The sequence below is a fragment of the Piliocolobus tephrosceles genome, chromosome 16 (assembly GCF_002776525.5).
Source record: "Piliocolobus tephrosceles isolate RC106 chromosome 16, ASM277652v3, whole genome shotgun sequence".
Taxonomy (NCBI): Eukaryota; Metazoa; Chordata; class Mammalia; order Primates; family Cercopithecidae; genus Piliocolobus; species Piliocolobus tephrosceles.
This window is the reverse complement of record NC_045449.1, coordinates 6,542,171-6,559,557: the sequence shown is the minus strand read 5'-3', so window position 1 is coordinate 6,559,557 and position 17,387 is coordinate 6,542,171. Positions and strand designations below refer to the sequence as shown.

Sequence of the window (17,387 nt, the reverse complement as noted above, 5' to 3'; positions counted from 1 at the left end):
GCTTCCCAGGAGAAAAATATTACAGCTCTTGAAAAAGCCATCCTTGACCAAGAAGGGCCAGCCAAGGTGGCTCATACGCGCTTGGAGACCAGGACACACCGGCCAAACGTGGAATTGTGTCGTGACGTCACAAGTTTTTCTGTGGCTTATGTAGGTGTGACACAACCTCAGGCCATCCCAACTAATTGACTGACGGACAACAATAGCGATGACCTGTCACACTCGGCTGTGATCCACAGTTCATAAAGTGACTTCTCGTATATTTTCTCGTCAAATCTTTACAAAAACCTGAAGAGGCTGGTATGATTACTAGCTCCATTTTATAGATGGGATGCTGGACTTTATGTCAGATAGACCAAGGTTCAAATCCTGGCTCACTCTTCCTCTTACTGTGTGACCTTGGGTAAGTTGCTTAGCCTCTCTGTGCCTCTGTTCTATTATCTCAGAGTCATGAGGCCTACACCATTCTGGTGATCCACATAGCCCTTTTCTGGTGTAGCACTTTGCCATCCCAGGCTCTGGGATAGAGGAGCCTAGTGAGGTTCTTGAGGTTTCCAACAAATGTTCGTACAGCCTGCTGTCAACAAGTTCAGACACCCAAAGCTGCAAAACTAACAAGAAATTAACAGGAACACTGATGCTGGATTCTGAGCTGCCTGTCATAGGGAATAAAGTATCTGATCATGAGTCAAGCTGGTATCTCCCTCCCCCCAGGCAAAAGAGAGACCTATCCTCGCAGCTGCCTAGGCCTGCTGGCTAACCCATTGGTCTCTTGTGCAAAGAGTCCTATGTTGCGGGGAAAGAAAGGAAAGGGGAAGTGGTTGAAACACACGAGGGATGGAGGGCTCCACCTCAGATACTAATGTTGCAAAGGACACTCCCCAGAGTCATTTGCCCACCAGGGCAGGGCTGGTGGCCATACAGTCAACAGTCTCGTGTAGCTAATTTATTTTTACAAGGCATGAGTAGTATGGAGGCAAACCAAGTCTGACTTACAGAAAATAGCCCAAGGAAGGAAAATAGGGAGCTGGAAAGAAGACAGTCTTTCAACTCTGCTTAATGAAGTGAAGAACTGGCTCCCACGGTCTCACTTTAAGTCCATTGACTAGAATTCGAGCTTCCAAAGGTCACTCTGCTACTGGGATCTAGTTTCTGTGGCCACCTGATAAGGATGAGCTAACCTTTAACTGAGACCAGATCTGAAGTAAATTAGGTAAACATTCTTTGTTAATCACTAGCACTTGTGTTTTTCACAACGCGCTAACAGTGTTTAAATCTGGCTTAAAGGCAACCATTTCCACTCTTGCAAAAGAGGCTTCACATTTTCCAGGCTATGATGAGAACTTTGACATAAACGTCAAACACGGTTCCTGCATCCAAACTGATTCTGAGGCCTTGTAAAATCTGCCACAATAATAGCTCCAGATGCATCCATAAATCAGTGAAAACCACATTTAACAGAAAGAGAATGACCTTATTTAGGAGAATCATCATATACAGTCTACCTAAGGCCACTGCTAAAATATTGGGAATGAACTTGGTCCATAAGAACGGTACTTGGAGGCCTGGTATGGTGGCTCACATCTGTAATCCTAGTACTTTGGGAGGCCACGGGGGTGGGGGTGGGGGGGGTAGATCACCCAAGGTCAGGAGTTCGAGACCAGCCTGGTCAACATGGTGAAACTCCGTCTCTACTAAATAAGAAAACATACAAAAATTATCCAGGTGTGGTGGCGGGTGCCTGTAATCCCAGCTACTCGGGAGGCTGAGACAGGAGAATCGCTTGAACTCAGGAGGCAGAGGTTGCAGTGAGCCGAGATCACACCAATGCATTCCAGCCTGAGTGACAAAAAGCAAAACTCCGTCTCAAAAAAAAAAAAAAAAAGAAAGAAAAAAGAAAGAAAGGCACTTGGTCACAATCAATTGTCCTATTTGCTGCTACCTGAAGAAGACTAATATGTTTAATTCAGAAGACAATTTTCCAAGTCTTTTTTTCTCTACATAAAATTTTTCTCAGCTAATTTTCCAAAGCTAGTGGTGTGATTTTTTTTTTCCCTCCCAGTTGTTAATTGTATAATTGGAGAACCTCTTACATCACTGATCCTTCTTGTTTGAAGATCTGGCACACAGGGTCAACTGGGCTTTAAACTCGGGGGCCTCCACATCCTGGGAAAATGCCGACATCAGTCACTGTCTCAAACACCACCAGAAAAAACTCCTGAGAGATCATCAGTTGAAAAAATGAATATTAGAAAAAGTTTTAAATCCCACATGTAATTTCTCAGGCAAGTAAACAGTTCATTCTTACATGGTGGCGTTAATGGTGTCAATGTTAAATGAAAGCCAGTTAGAAACTGTACGGTGTTACAGACCAATCTGGTACCTTAATCCATTGAAACAAATAAGAGGAAAGTATAAACAGTCATTCCTGGCTTACTGGCTCCTAAGATTCCCAATAGCCAGTGGGAGTGGAGAGGAAAGATTCTTCAGAGTAGGTCCAGATCCTAGACTTACATTCCTAAGAGCATGAGAAGTAAACTTGCATCCTTGTTCTCAGCATGTCAAGGGCATGTGGCCGCTGGTCCAAATACCACAGTGATGGCCTGATTTATTCTTTTCTTTGGATCATCCTCTGAAAACAGATTAATGTTCAAAATGATCTCTCATTCTCTTAAACATTTAGGTGTGATGGGAGCATTTGGTCACGTATTCTCTTGGGCTGTTTCTGCCATAGGTAACCAACCCGATGGTATTAGAACCCAACTTTGGTTCCTGTTCAGTCTGGGCTCCATTGAAACGTAGTTTCTCATTCATTCATGCCCAGTCCTGATTCTTCCATGAGTCAATTTTTGTGTGGCTTATGTAGGTGTGACACAACCTCAGGCCATCCCAGATAACTGACTGATGGACAACAGTAGCGATGACCTGTTACACTCGGCTGTGATCCACAGTTCATAAAGTGACTTCTCATATATTTTCTCGTCAAATCTTTACAAAAACCTGAAGAGGCTGGTATGATTACTAGCTCCATTTTATAGATGGGATGCTGGCCTTTATGTCAGATAGACCAAGGTTCAAATCCTGGCTCACTCTTCCTCTTACTGTGTGACCTTGGGTAAGTTGCTTAGCCTCTCTGTGCCTCTGCTCTGTTATCTCAGAGTCATGAGGCCTACGCTGTCCTTGTGATCCACATAGCCCTTTTCTGCTGCGGCACTTTGCCACCAGGCTCTGGGATAGAGGAGGCTAGTGATTCTTGTGGTTTCCAATTGACCAATGCATGTCAGGGAAATTTCTTCCTCTTAACAAGTGTAGATACATCCCAAGGGCGCCTTTCTAGGCAGGGGTTTCTACGTATCAGGTCAGCAGGTAACTGCCTAATTTAAGACTGAAGTTTTTGAAAGGTCATTGTCAAGTCCCAAATCACCATTTCCTAAAAAGCCTGAGTCAGCATCTTGCCAGGATACTGCCTCTGTGACAGCCCTGGGTGTGGGGCAGCGAAAGGAGCAGGTGAGATTGGAATTCCTGCTCCGCACAAAGTGACTGTGAGGCTTCAGGGAAGTTACTTAACTTCTCTGATCTTCATGTTTTGGTCTGTAAATCAGATGAAGAACATTCTTCTTGCCAGGTTGTTGTGAAGATAAAATGAGTTATGGTATGTATAGTGCCTGATGTAGTGGGTTCCCACTAAATGGTACCTAGTTTCTTCTTAAATGAGTTAGTTTCCAATATTTTGAGAAAAAGCATCTGTGAACTAACAGTAAATATTGAAAAGTAGTACCAGAGCTTTAAAAAGTACAAATTTTTCCAGGCACGGTGGCTCACGCCTGCAATCCCAGCACTTTGGGAGGCCGGGGCGGGTGGATCACCTGATGTCAGGAGTTTGAGACCAGACTGGACAGCATGGTGAAACCCCGTTTCTACTAAAATTACAAAAATTAGCCAGGCGTGGTGGCGGCTCCTGTAATCCCAGCTACTTGCTAGGCTGAGGCAAGAGAATCGCTTGAACCCAGGAGGCAGAGGTTGCAGTGAGCCGAGATCACGCCACTGCACTCTAGCCTGGGTGACAGAAACTCTGTCTCAAAAAAAGAAACAAATAAAAATAAAAAGTACAAATTTCTTTTCTTTTTTTTTTTTTTTTTTGAGACAGAATCTTGCCCTGTCACCCAATCTGGAGTACAGTAGCGTGATCAGGGCTCGCTGCAGCCTCGACCTCCCCAGGCTCAGGTGATCCTCCTGCCTCAGCCTCCTGAGTAGCTGGGACTAGAGAAAAGTACAAATTTCAAAATAATATCTCCCACATTTATTGAGCACCTATCATGTAGCAGGCAGAGTAGGGAGGGAGGCGAAGCGACAATAACCATGATAGCTGTGAGAACAGCCTTAGGGATCAGAAGTAGCTTCCTGGAAGAGGAGCCGCCTAAACTGAGACAGGAAGGACACTGATGAGCCTGTCTGAAACAGCCATTACCCACTGGTGAGCACCTGCTATGGAACATGAGCAGTAATTCAGTAGTCAAGGAGAAAGGTAGGAAGGACATTCCAGGAAGATGGGAAGGAAGAAACCGATGCTTGAAAGAGCAGGGTGCTTTTAGGCAAGTGTAGATGGGACTGAGGGCTGGAGGCTGGGCAGAGATTGGAACTGGAGGCCTGAAGGCAATGCAGGAGGCCCAGCAATCCAGGTAGACATAAGAGAGACTGAGTTAAGACAGGAATGTAGAAATAGTGAAGAAGGGACAGAGTCCAGAAATGTCTAGGGGCTAAGTGGCTTGGAGACTGATTTGTTATACAGGGCGAGGGACAGGGAGGGATCTAGGGTGGCTCCCAGGTTTCTGGCTTGAGTAGCAGGGCGAATGGATTGCTGAGAGGGAACGTAGGAGGAGGAGGGCTTCTAAAATAAGGGTGAAGGCCGGGCACGGTGGCTCACGTCTGTAATCCCAGCACTTTGGGAGGCTGAAGTGGGTGGATCACTTGAGGTCAGGAGTTCGAGACCAGCCTGGCCAACATGGTGAAACCCCGTCTCTACTAAAAACACAAAAATTAGCCGGATGTAGTGGCAAGTGCCTATGATCTCAGCTACTCAGGAGGCTGAGGCAAGAGAATCGCTTGAAGCAGGAAGGCAGAGGTTGCAGTGAGCTGAGATAGTGCCACTGCACTCCAGCCTGGGCGATAGAGTGAGACTCTTGTCTAAAAAATAATAATAAAATAAAATAAAATAAGGATGAGGGTGGAAGAGCCAAGGGGCCAAGTTCTCTCTCTGAGTATGAGGAGCCCGTGGGTGGAGAGAGGTCTGGCTGTAGCAAGAAGGCTAGGAGACATCTGCAGACAGGTGGTGGTAGAAGCCGCGGAGGGGCTGAGCCTTGAGAAACACCAACACTCTCAGGTTGGGCGAAACATCCCAGGGGCTGGAGGAAGCCAGGAGAGCATGGGTGTCATGGGTGCCACTCTTTTTTTTAAGACGGAGTCTGGCTCTGTTGCCCAGGCTGGAGTGCAGTGGCACGATCTCGGCTCACTGCAAGCTCCGCCTCCGGGGTTCACGCCATTCTCCTGCCTCAGCCTCCCGGGTAGCTGGGACTACAGGCTCCCGCCACCACGCCTGGCTAATTTTTTGTATTTTTAGTAGAGACGGGGTTTCACCGTGTTAGCCAGGATGGTCTTGATCTCCTGACCTTGTGATCTGCCTGCCTCTGCCTCCCAATGTGCTGGAATTACAGGCGTGAGACACCGCGCCCGGCCTCGGGTGCCACTTTTGGAGGCGCTGGGTCAGCATGTCAAAGGCTCCAGAGAGTCAGCTAAGAAAGGAAAAGCATCCTCTAGATGTGGCAATTAGACAGCCACCAATGACACTTTGCCAAAAGCAATTCCAAAAGAGTATTGGAGGAAGAAGTCAAGAAGCGTAGAGGCTTATGTTTGTTTTACCTATTGTCTATTTGTATTAGAGATGGGGTCTCGCTCTGTTGCTCAGGCTGGAGTGCAGTGGTGCGATAGAGGCTTAAAGATGCTCATCTTTGGCTAGACTTTGAGAAGAAATTGACTAGCCTCTGCCGTCTGCTGATACGTGCACTGCTTCAAGGGCTGAGAAAAGCTGATAGGACAGAGAAGAAATAGTGAAACATCTCCGTTTACTAGAGGCAAGCCTACAGTCTACATTATAAAATACCAGGTTGGCTTCTTTCAATTGGCCTACAGCCCTAAAAAATGTGTGTCTTGAAGGCATAAACCTTAAAGCTCTGAATGGAGACTTTGAAAAGTATCTAGTCTAGCCCAGAAATGGAATTAGCAGAATGCTATCAACCTAGTTGTATTCCAAACACTGAAGTCTCATTAATATCTAAAAAGCCTGAGCCAGCTTTTTTTTTTTTTTCTGGTTTACCTTTATACCAGTTGCATGATAAAGTCATTATGGAGCGCAGGGTAGCTTGGTTTGAGGTTATGTGAATTGTGGCTGTCAGTCCCTGGCATATATTCCTTAAAATCCTTAAAGAAGACAAGTTACTTATAAAATACTTCCCATTGCCTGCCTCATATCATAAATGGCATTTAAAAGGACAATGTCAATTAGGTTCACAAAGTCTTTATTAGAGGGAGTTAGCATTTCTCAAATTTGTTGGGATGGTTAAATTTAAGGAAAGAACAGCTTTATGTTGCCATGGAGATTAACGTGTCAGTAACAAGCCATATTGACGGGTGCCTGTTGCTCAAGCTGGTATAGACCTTTGTTCCCTTATCATCTCTGGATACCATGGAAAATCCTCAGTATTTTGGACTCCTTGAGGTCTGTTTGGGAATAAATGCCACCTGTGAGTGCCATGTGGTGGATGGTGAGTCTATGACAGTTGCAAATCCTTTGTCTGACAATGTCACCAACACTTCTCACTTCTGAAAACCTCAGCTAAGCAACTGTACGGGCATAGCACACAAGAGGCAAGACAATCAAAATCTGAAATGTCACTTGTTAAAAGTGTTCTGGGATTTTATTAATTTATATCTATTGAAAAAAAGAACTCTATGTCATTGCATGCACAAAACCCTCAAAGGACCAGAAGTAATACAATGTCTATGGCATGGGTTCAGGAATTTATTATTATCATTGATCCTCTCTTCCAACCATGCTCTTCACTTAATAGAATTACAGTACAACAGACCCCAAATCCTCCTGCTGTGGGGGATAATATGTAGGAATTAAGAGCAAAGCTCTGGAATTGGGTTGGGTTTGACACTTACTTCCAGCACTTCCTAAATGCGTGACGGGGCAGGTTAGACTCGGCAACGCTTCAGGATCCCCCTAAAAGAGGGATAACAGTAGTCTCTACTTTCTAGAGCTGTGTGAGGATTAAATGAAACTAGGTGAATTTATATCTAGCATGTAAACACTCAACCAGTGACCACTTTAATATCTGTCTGAGATAAGCCGGGTGGAGGAAGGGAGAGGGAATGGGTTCTTCGCATTTTGTTGTTTGGGTGGAAGAAAGAGTCTTGGGTTCTCAATCTAGAGACTTTGTCATTAGTTCTGCCACAAATTGGCTGTATGACTCGGGGTAAATTAACTTCCTTAGAGCCTGTTCCTTCATATATCAAACAAGATAAAAGTCAACACAGGCCAGGTGTGTGTGTTGCAATGCATGTAATTAATTTTTTTTCTTCATTTACACACAGAGAAGCTGAAACTCAGGGAGGTTAAATTCTTACCCAAAGGCACAAGACAAGTGCATGGCAGGCCAGTACTCAACCCCAGACACCTGGCTCCAAAAGCCAGGTTTGGAGCCATCAAACTTGGCCATTTACGTCTATGTTCAACATCACAGACCCAGTCCCAGCGTATTCGTGGAAAAATGAAGGAGACACAGCAAAAACAGAGGCAGGAGATTCGAGTCCATGAGGCCATTAAGTCAGGGGCTGAGTTCCTTCTGTAGGAGGGAGTTCCAGCTCTGAGCAGACTCCTCCTAAAAGTGGGGCTTTTCCTGCTTCATCCAAGGGCAGTCTGGAGATTTCTATGCATCTGAGATCGGGCCCAGACAATGTCAATGTCAGGAGGTTCCCACATGAAGGTCAGCAGATACAAAAGATTTATAAACTGATAATGTCAGTCAGTAGAAAACATGATTCGATTTGCTCCATGGTTACACACACCTTTTCAGGTGCACAGGTCAGCAGGAGTCAGGGTCCTCTAGTAAGAAGTTACTCTGGGGCCAGGTGTGGTGGCTCACACTTGTAATCCTAGCACTTTGGGAGGCTGAGGCAGGTGGATCATTTGAGGCCAGGAGTTGGAGACCAGCCTGGCTAACGTGGTGAAACCCATCTCTACAAAAAATATGAAAATTATCTGGGCATGGTGGCACATGCCTGTAGTCCCAGCTACTTGGAGGCTGAGGCAGGAGAATTGCTTGAACCTGAGAGGCAGAAGTTGCAGTGAGCCAAGATCACACCACTGCACTCTAGCCTAGGCAACAGAGCGAGACTCCGTCTGAGGACTAAGCTCTTATTATTATTTTTTTTTTAAATCTTGCCCAAATTCCTGTTGAAGGGGTCTGAGGAGGAGTCATGCCCTACAAGCCATAAATTCTAGTCAGATGGGTTTTATTTAACCCTGTATATAGTGACTTTCCAATCTGACTCTGGCATAACAAGGAAGAAAGTCAAAATGTTTTATCCCAAAATATATTTCCTTGCCATACCTTGAAATTGCCTTGCAAAGTCTCTTGTGGGAAAAATCCACATTCTATAGAGAATCTCCTTTCCCCTTTGTTTTCCTTCCTTCCTTTCCAGTTCCAGGAGATAATCAGATAAGAGCCAGGGACCATTTTAAGTCCAATAAGAAACATTTTACAACTTGCACTCTCTGAAGTCAGCTATCTGAGAGCTTCCTTTGTGCACTAAAACTTGGTCTCCACAGTCCTTTATCTTAACCCAAACATTTCCTTTCTGTTGATCCCAGGTCTTCAGACAAACTCAACCAATTGTCAACCAGAAAATGTTTAAATTTACCTACAGCCTGGAAGCCCCTGCTTTGTTGCCCCGCCTTTCTGAATCAAACCAACATATTTCTTAAATCTATTTGATTGATGTCTCATGCCTCCTAAAATATATAAAAGCAAGCTGTACCACGATCACCATGGGCACATGTTCTCAGGACCTCCTGAGGGCTGTGTCACAGGCCATGGTCACTCATATTTGGCTCAGAGTCAATCTCTAAAAATATTTGGCTCAGAATAAATCTCTAAAAATATTTTACACAGTTTGAGTCTTTTCATCAACACATCTCAAAAAAAAAAAAAAAAAAAAAGGAAGCTACTCTGAGTGGCTTTGGGTTTTTAGCTCTGTGGATGAGTGAGGGTGTCAAAAAGCAAAACTGACAAAAAGAGAAATTACACCTGGATAGTTGGTAAACATAGTGCTTTAAAGCCACGTGGAGCCTTCAGGTCATCGGCAGTCTCAGCCTTTGCTGGGCTGCTTGTGTTGGTATTGAACTGACCAAAAAAAAAAAAAAAAAGAGAAGGGGGGAAGAGAGAGGAGCAAAAGGGCTGGCCATGCCCGAGTGTAGTTCTAAGAGAAATGATTTTCAAGTTCAAAGTGCTCCTAGCTTTCTTCATTTGTAGAGTGTTCATTACATCATAGGGTATGCGATGACGAAATAGTTAAGCTCTGAGTCGATCAGCTTTCTATACTTCCTGTAAATTTCCCGCAGGGTCCTGTCCTCTTCATTCGTCTCATATCTGTTTGTATAAATTCTCACCTGTGTCAACAGAGAAATACATCCACATATGAGCGTGCGCGCGCGCACACACACACACACACACACACACACACACACATTGTGACTACACTTTTCAGGGCTTGACAACAACTTAAATGATCTACACATACAGTTGTTGAATCAGGAAAATATGTTGGCAGAATCAGCAAAAGACCAAACCCAACTGCTAGAAAAAAGAGCTCCAAATTCCCTTCTGTGAAACTGCTGATTTCCAATGAACAGATGATTCTGTTCATTGCCTTATCTCTGCCCTTCATTCCAGAGTGGAAGTGCCATTCCCGGATGCTCCCACTCCACCCCGTGGAACCAGCCTGGGGGCCTCTTACCTTGAGTGTGCGCAGGGCACACTGCCGTTCTTTCTGACTCTTCAGGATCTGCTCCACAAACCTAACATCAAGGAAAGCCCAGATTTTGAAGTAAAACAACTTCCTGCAGGATATGATGAGGAGGTGCAGCTCCTCGTCGAGTGACTCGTGGTTGTTGTTGAATTCAAAAGTTAATTTCTGGAAAAGCACCGAAAGGGAAGATGTGTGTGGGCAGAGATGCTGAGACTGGCTGGGTTGTCCTGTAACAGTTCCACGACCTGGCTCTGGGCCTGATAGCTATGATGGTTTGGGGGCTTTTAATTTTAGTTTTTAATTTTTGTGGTACATAGGTATATATATTTACTGGGTATATGGGATATTTTGTTGTAGGCATACAATGTGTAATGATCACAATGGGGTAAATAGAGTATCCGTGACTTCAAGCATTTATCCTGTGTTACAAACAATCCAATTATACTCTTTTAGTTATTTAAAAATGTACAATTAAATGATGATTGACTATAGACACCCTGTTGTGCTATCAAATACTAGATCTTGTTCGTTCTTTCTAACTTTTTTTGTACCCATTAACCATCCCCACTTCCCTCTCCACCCCCTACTACCCTTCCCTGCCTCTGGTAACTGTCCTTCTACTTTCTATCTCCATGAGTTAAATTGTTTTAATTTTTAGCTCCCACAAATAAGTGAGAACATGCAAAGTTTGACCTTCGGTGCCTGACGTATTTCACTTAACATAACGACCTCAGTTGCATCTATGTTATTGTAAACAAGAGAATCTCATGCTTTTTTTGTGACCGAATAGTACTCCATTGTGTTTATGTACCACGTTTTCTTTATCCATTGATGGACACTTAGGTTGCTTCCAAATATTGGCTATTGTGAACAGTGCTGCAATAAACACGAGAGTGCAGACATCTCTTTAATATATTGACTTCCTTTCTTTGGGGTATATACCTAGCAGTGGGATTGCTGGATCGCATGTAAGCTCTATTTTTAGTTTTTTGAGGAACCTCCAAACTGTTCTCTACAGTGGCTGTACTACTTTAAATTCCCACCAACTGTATATGAGAATTTCCTTTTCTCCACATCCTTTCCGGCATTTGCTATTGCCTGTCTTTTGAATAAAAATCGTTTTAACTGGGGTGACATAATATCTCATTGTGGTTTTGATTTGCATTTCTTTGATGATCAGTGATGTTGAGCACCTTTTGATATATCTATTTTGCCATTTATATGTCTTGAGAAATACCTGTTCAGGTCTTTTGCCCATTTTTAATTGGATTACTATTTTTTTTCCTATTGAGTTGTTTGAGCTCTATATATTCTGGTTATTTATTAATCCCTTGTGAGATGGGTAGCTTACAAATATTTTCTCCCATTCTTCCTGTGGGTTGTCTTTTCACTTTGTTGACTGTTTCCTTCGTTGTGCAGAAACCTTTTAACTTGATGTGATCCCATCTGTCTATGTTTGCTTTGGTTGCCTGTGCTACTCAAGAGATCTTTGCCCAGTCCAATGTCCTAGAGAGTTTCTGCAACGTTTTCTTGTAGTAGTTTCATAGTTTGAGGTCTTAGATTGAAGTCTTTGGTCCATTTTGATTTGATTTTCATATATGGCAAGAGATAGTGGTCTAGTTTCATTCTTCTGCATATGGATATCCAGTTTTCCTAGCACCATTTACTGAAGAGATTGTCCTTTTCCCAATGTATGTTTTTGACACCTTTGTCAAACATGAGTTCACTATAGATGAATGAATTTGTTTCTGGGTTCTCTATTCTGTTCTGTTGGTCTTTATGGGATTAATAAATAACCAGAGTATATAAGGAACTCAAAATCTGTTTTTATGCTAGTCTCATGCTGTTTTAGTGACTATAGCTCTGCAGTATAATTTGAAGTCAGGTAATGTGGTTTCTACAGTTTTGTTCTTTTTGGTCAGGACAGCTTTGGCTAGTCTGCATCTTTTGTGGTTCCATATATATATAAATTTAAGATTCTCTCTTCTATTTCTGTGAAGAATGTCATTGGTATTTTGATAGGATACCTCTGAATCTGTAGATGGCTTTGGGTCATATAAACATTTTGACAATATTGATTCTTCTAACTCATGAACATAGAATATCTTTCCATTTTTTGTGTCCTCTTCAATTTCTTGCATCAATATTTTATAGTTTTCATTGTAGAGATCTTTCATTCCTTTGGTTAATTCCTAGGTATTTAATTTTATTTGTAGCTATTGTAAACAGGATTACTTTCTTATTTTTCAGAATGTTCACTGTTGGCGTATAGAAATGCTACTGATTTTTGTATGTTGATTTTGTATCCTGCAACTTTACTGAATTTTTTTAGCTGATAGTTTTTTTTGGTGGAGTCTTTAGGTTTTTCCAAATATAATATCACATCATCTTCACACAAAAATTATTTGACTTCATTTTCTATTTGGATGCCCTTTATTTCTCTCATCTGATTGCTGTAGCTAGGACTTCCAGTACTCTGTCGAATGATAGCAGTAACAGTGGCATCCTTACTTTGTTCTGGATCTTAAAGAAAAGGCTTCCAGTTTTTCCCTATTCAATATGATACTAGCTGTGGGTCTGTCATATATGGCTTTTATTGTATTGAGGTATGTTCCTTCTACACCCAGTTTTTTGAGAGTTTTAATCATGAAGGGATGTTGAATTTTATCAAATGCTTTTACAGCATTGATTAAAATAATCATGTTTTTTCTTCTTCATTCTGTTGTTATGAGGTATCACATTGATTTATTTGCATATTTTGAACCATTCTTGCATCCCTGTGATAAATCCCACTTGGTCAGGATGAATGATCTTTGTAATGTGTTGTCAAATTTGGTTTGCTAGTAATCTGTTGAGAAATTTTCCATCAATGTTCATTAGGAATATTCACCTATAGTTTTCTTGTTTTTGATGTGTCCTTATCTGGCTTTGGTATCAGGGTAATACCAGCCTTGTAGAATGAGTTTAAAAGTATTCCCTCTGCTTCTATTTTTTTTGGAGTAGTTTGAATAGGATTGGTATTAGTTCTTCTTTAAATATTTGATAAGGGGCGGAGCAAGATGGCCGAATAGGAACAGCTCCAGTCTCCAACTCCCAACGCGAGCGACACAGAAGACCGGTGATTTCTGCATTTTCAACTGAGGTACTGGGGTCATCTCACTAGGGAGTGCCGGATAATCGGTGCTGGTCAGTGGCTGCAGCCCGACCAGCGAGAGCTGAAGCAGGGCAAGGCATCGCCTCACCTGGGAAGCGCAAGGGGGAAGGGAATCCCGTTTCCTAGCCAGGGGAACTGAGACACACACCTGGAAAATCGGGTAACTCCCACCCCAATACTGCGCTTTAAGCAAACGGGCACACCAGGAGAATATATCCCACACCTGGCCGGGAGGGTTCCACGCCCACGGAGCCTCCCTCATTGCTAACACAGTAGTCTGCGATCTAACCGCAAGGCAGCAGCAAGGCTGGGGGAGGGGCGCCCACCATTGCTGAGGCTTAAGTAGGTAAACAAAGCTGCTGGGAAGCTCGAACTGGGTGGAGCTCACAGCAGCTCAAGGAAACCTGCCTGTCTCTGTAGACTCCACCTCTGGGGACAGGGCACAGCTAAAAAACAACAACAACAACAAAAAGCAGCAGCAACCTTTGCAGATGCAAACGACTCTGTCTGACAGCTTTGAAGAGAGCAGTGGATCTCCCAACACGGAGGTTGAGATCTGAGAAGGGACAGACTGCCTGCTCAAGTGGGTCCCTGACCCTTGAGTAGCCTAACTGGGAGACATCCCCCACTAGGGGCAGTCTGACACCCCACACCTCACAGGGTGGAGTACACCCCTGAGAGGAAGCTTCCAAAGTAAGAATCAGACAGGTACACTCGCTGTTCAGCAATATTCTATCTTCTGCAACCTCTGCTGCTGATACCCAGGCAAACAGGGTCTGGAGTGGACCTCAAGCAATCTCCAACAGACCTACAGCTGAGGGTCCTGACTGTTAGAAGGAAAACTATCAAACAGGAAGGACACCTATACCAAAACCCCATCAGTACGTCACCATCATCAAAGACCACAGGCAGATAAAACCACAAAGATGGGGAAAAAGCAGGGCAGAAAAGCTGGAAATTCAAAAAATAAGAGTGCCTCTCCCCCTGCAAAGGAGCACAGCCCATCACCAGCAACGGATCAAAGCTGGTCAGAGAATGACTTTGACGAGATGAGAGAAGAAGGCTTCAGTCCATCAAACTTCTCAGAGCTAAAGGAGGAATTACGTACCCAGCACAAAGAAACTAAAAATCTTGAAAAAAGAGTGGAAGAATTGACAGCTAGACTAATTAATGCAGAGAAGGTCATAAATGAAATGACAGAGATGAAAACCATGACACGAAAAATAAGTGACAAATGCACACGCTTCAGTAACCGACTCGATCAACTGGAAGAAAGAGTATCAGTGATTGAGGATCAAATGAATGAAATGAAGCGAGAAGAGAAACCACAAGAAAAAAGAAGAAAAAGAAATGAACAAAGCCTGCAAGAACTATGGGATTATGTAAAAAGACCAAATCTACGTCTGATTGGGGTGCCTGAAAGTGAGGGGGAGAATGGAACCAAGTTGGAAAACACTCTTCAGGATACTATCCAGGAGAACTTCCCCAACCTAGTAGGGCAGGCCAACATTCAAATTCAGGAAATACAGAGAACGCCACAAAGATACTCCTCGAGAAGAGCAACTCCAAGTCACATATTTGCCAGATTCACCAAAGTTGAAATGAAGGAAAAAATCTTAAGGGTAGCCAGAGAGAAAGGTCGGGTTACCCACAAAGGGAAGCCCATCAGACTAATAGCAGATCTCTCGGCAGAACCTCTACAAGCCAGAAGAGAGTGGGGGTCAATATTCAACATTCTTAAAGAAAAGAATTTTAAACCCAGAATTTCATATCCAGCCAAACTAAGTTTCATAAGTGAAGGAGAAATAAAATCCTTTACAGATAAGCAAATGCTTAGAGATTTTGTCACCACCAGGCCTGCCTTACAAGAGACCCTGAAGGAAGCCCTAAACATGGAGAGGAACAACCGGTACCAGCCATTGCAAAAACATGCCAAAATGTAAAGACCATCGAGGCTAGGAAGAAACTGCATCAACTAACGAGGAAAATAACCAGTTAATATCATAATGGCAGGATCAAGTTCACACATAACAATATTAACCTTAAATGTAAATGGACTAAATGCTCCAATTAAAAGACACAGACTGGCAAACTGGATAAAGAGTCAAGACCCATCAGTCTGCTGTCTTCAGGAGACCCATCTCACATGCAGAGACATACATAGGCTCAAAATAAAGGGATGGAGGAAGATCTACCAAGCAAATGGAGAACAAAAAAAAAAAGCAGGGGTTGCAATACTAGTCTCTGATAAAACAGACTTTAAACCATCAAAGATCAAAAGAGACAAAGAAGTCCATTACATAATGGTAAAGGGATCAATTCAACAGGAAGAGCTAACTATCCTAAATATATATGCACCCAATACAGGAGCACCCAGATTCATAAAGCAAGTCCTTACAGACTTACAAAGAGACTTAAACTCCCATACAATAATAATGGGAGACTTCAACACTCCACTGTCAACATTAGACAGATCATCGAGACAGAAAGTTAACAAGGATATCCAGGAATTGAACTCATCTCTGCACCAAGCAGACCTAATAGACATCTATAGAACTCTCCACCCCAAGTCAACAGAATATACATTCTTCTCAGCACCACATCGCACTTATTCCAAAATTGACCACATAATTGGAAGTAAAGCACTCCTCAGCAAATGTAAAAGAACAGAAATTATAACAAACTGTCTCTCAGACCACAGTGCAATCAAACTAGAACTCAGGACTAAGAAACTCAATCAAAACCGCTCAACTACATGGAAAATGAACAACCTGCTCCTGAATGACTACTGGGTACATAACGAAATGAAGGCAGAAATAAAGATGTTCTTTGAAACCAATGAGAACAAAGATACAACATGCCAGAATCTCTGGGACACATTTAAAGCAGTGTGTAGAAGAAAATTTATAGCACTAAATGCCCACAAGAGAAAGCAGGAAAGATCTAAAATTGACACTCTAACGTCACAATTAAAAGAACTAGAGAGGCAAGAGCAAACACATTCAAAAGCTAGCAGAAGGAAAGAAATAACTAAGATCAGAGCAGAACTGAAGGATATAGAGACACAAAAAACCCTCCAAAAAATCAATGAATCCAGGAGTTGGTTTTTTGAAAAGATCAACAAAATTGACAGACCGCTAACAAGACTAATAAAGAAGAAAAGAGAGAAGAATCAAATAGATGCAATAAAAAATGATAAAGGGGATATCACCACCGACCCCACAGAAATACAAACTACCATCAGAGAATACTATAAACACCTCTACGCAAATCAACTAGAAAATCTAGAAGAAATGGATAATTTCCTGGACACTTACACTCTTCCAAGACTAAATCAGGAAGAAGTTGAATCCCTGAATAGACCAATAGCAGGCTCTGAAATTGAGGCAACAATTAATTGCCTACCAACCAAAAAAAGTCCAGGACCAGATGGATTCACAGCTGAATTCTACCAGAGGTACAAGGAGGAGCTGGTACCATTCCTTCTGAAACTATTCCAATCAATAGAAAAAGAGGGAATCCTCCCTAACTCATTTTATGAGGCCAACATCATCCTGATACCAAAGCCTGGCAGAGACACAACAAAAAAAGAGAATTTTAGACCAATATCCCTGATGAACATCGATGCAAAAATCCTCAATAAAATACTGGCAAACCGGATTCAGCAGCACATCAAAAAGCTTATCCACCATGATCAAGTGGGCTTCATCCCTGGGATGCAAGGCTGGTTCAACATTCGCAAATCAATAAATGTAATCCAGCATATAAACAGAACCAAAGACAAGAACCACATGATTATCTCAATAGATGCAGAAAAGGCTTTTGACAAAATTCAACAGCCCTTCATGCTAAAAACACTCAATAAATTCGGTATTGATGGAACATACCTCAAAATAATAAGAGCTATTTATGACAAACCCACAGCTAGTATCATACTGAATGGGCAAAAACTGGAAAAATTCCCTTTGAAAACTGGCACAAGACAGAGATGCCCTCTCTCACCACTCCTATTCAACATAGTGTTGGAAGTTCTGGCTAGGGCAATCAGGCAAGAGAAAGAAATCAAGGGTATTCAGTTAGGAAAAGAAGAAGTCAAATTGTCCCTGTTTGCAGATGACATGATTGTATATTTAGAAAACCCCAT

General features: G+C 42.7%; 2 protein-coding genes across 3 annotated transcripts in view; one reads left to right on the top strand and one right to left on the bottom strand.

Annotated features, from left to right (window-relative positions):
• The window catches only part of TEKT1 (tektin 1), a 26,061-nt gene extending 24,660 nt beyond the window's left edge, over positions 1-1,401 (top strand). Inside the window, exons 7-9 of the mRNA XM_031934292.1 lie at positions 1-150; positions 500-673; positions 1,288-1,401. The exon at positions 1-150 is cut by the window's left edge and continues 10 nt beyond it. Coding sequence (XP_031790152.1) covers positions 1-150; positions 500-673; positions 1,288-1,401 — 438 coding nt within the window. The remainder of the gene's footprint in view (positions 151-499; positions 674-1,287) is intronic.
• Positions 1,402-9,373: 7,972 nt separating this feature from the next.
• The window catches only part of FBXO39 (F-box protein 39), a 19,798-nt gene continuing 11,784 nt past the window's right edge, over positions 9,374-17,387 (bottom strand). For both annotated transcript variants that reach the window (XM_023184660.2, XM_023184661.2), the window contains exons 3-4: positions 10,078-10,254; positions 9,374-9,730 (exon numbers count right to left, since the gene is read on the bottom strand). In XM_023184660.2, the coding sequence (XP_023040428.1) occupies positions 9,602-9,730; positions 10,078-10,254 (306 nt within the window). In that variant the 3' untranslated portion in view covers positions 9,374-9,601. The remainder of the gene's footprint in view (positions 9,731-10,077; positions 10,255-17,387) is intronic.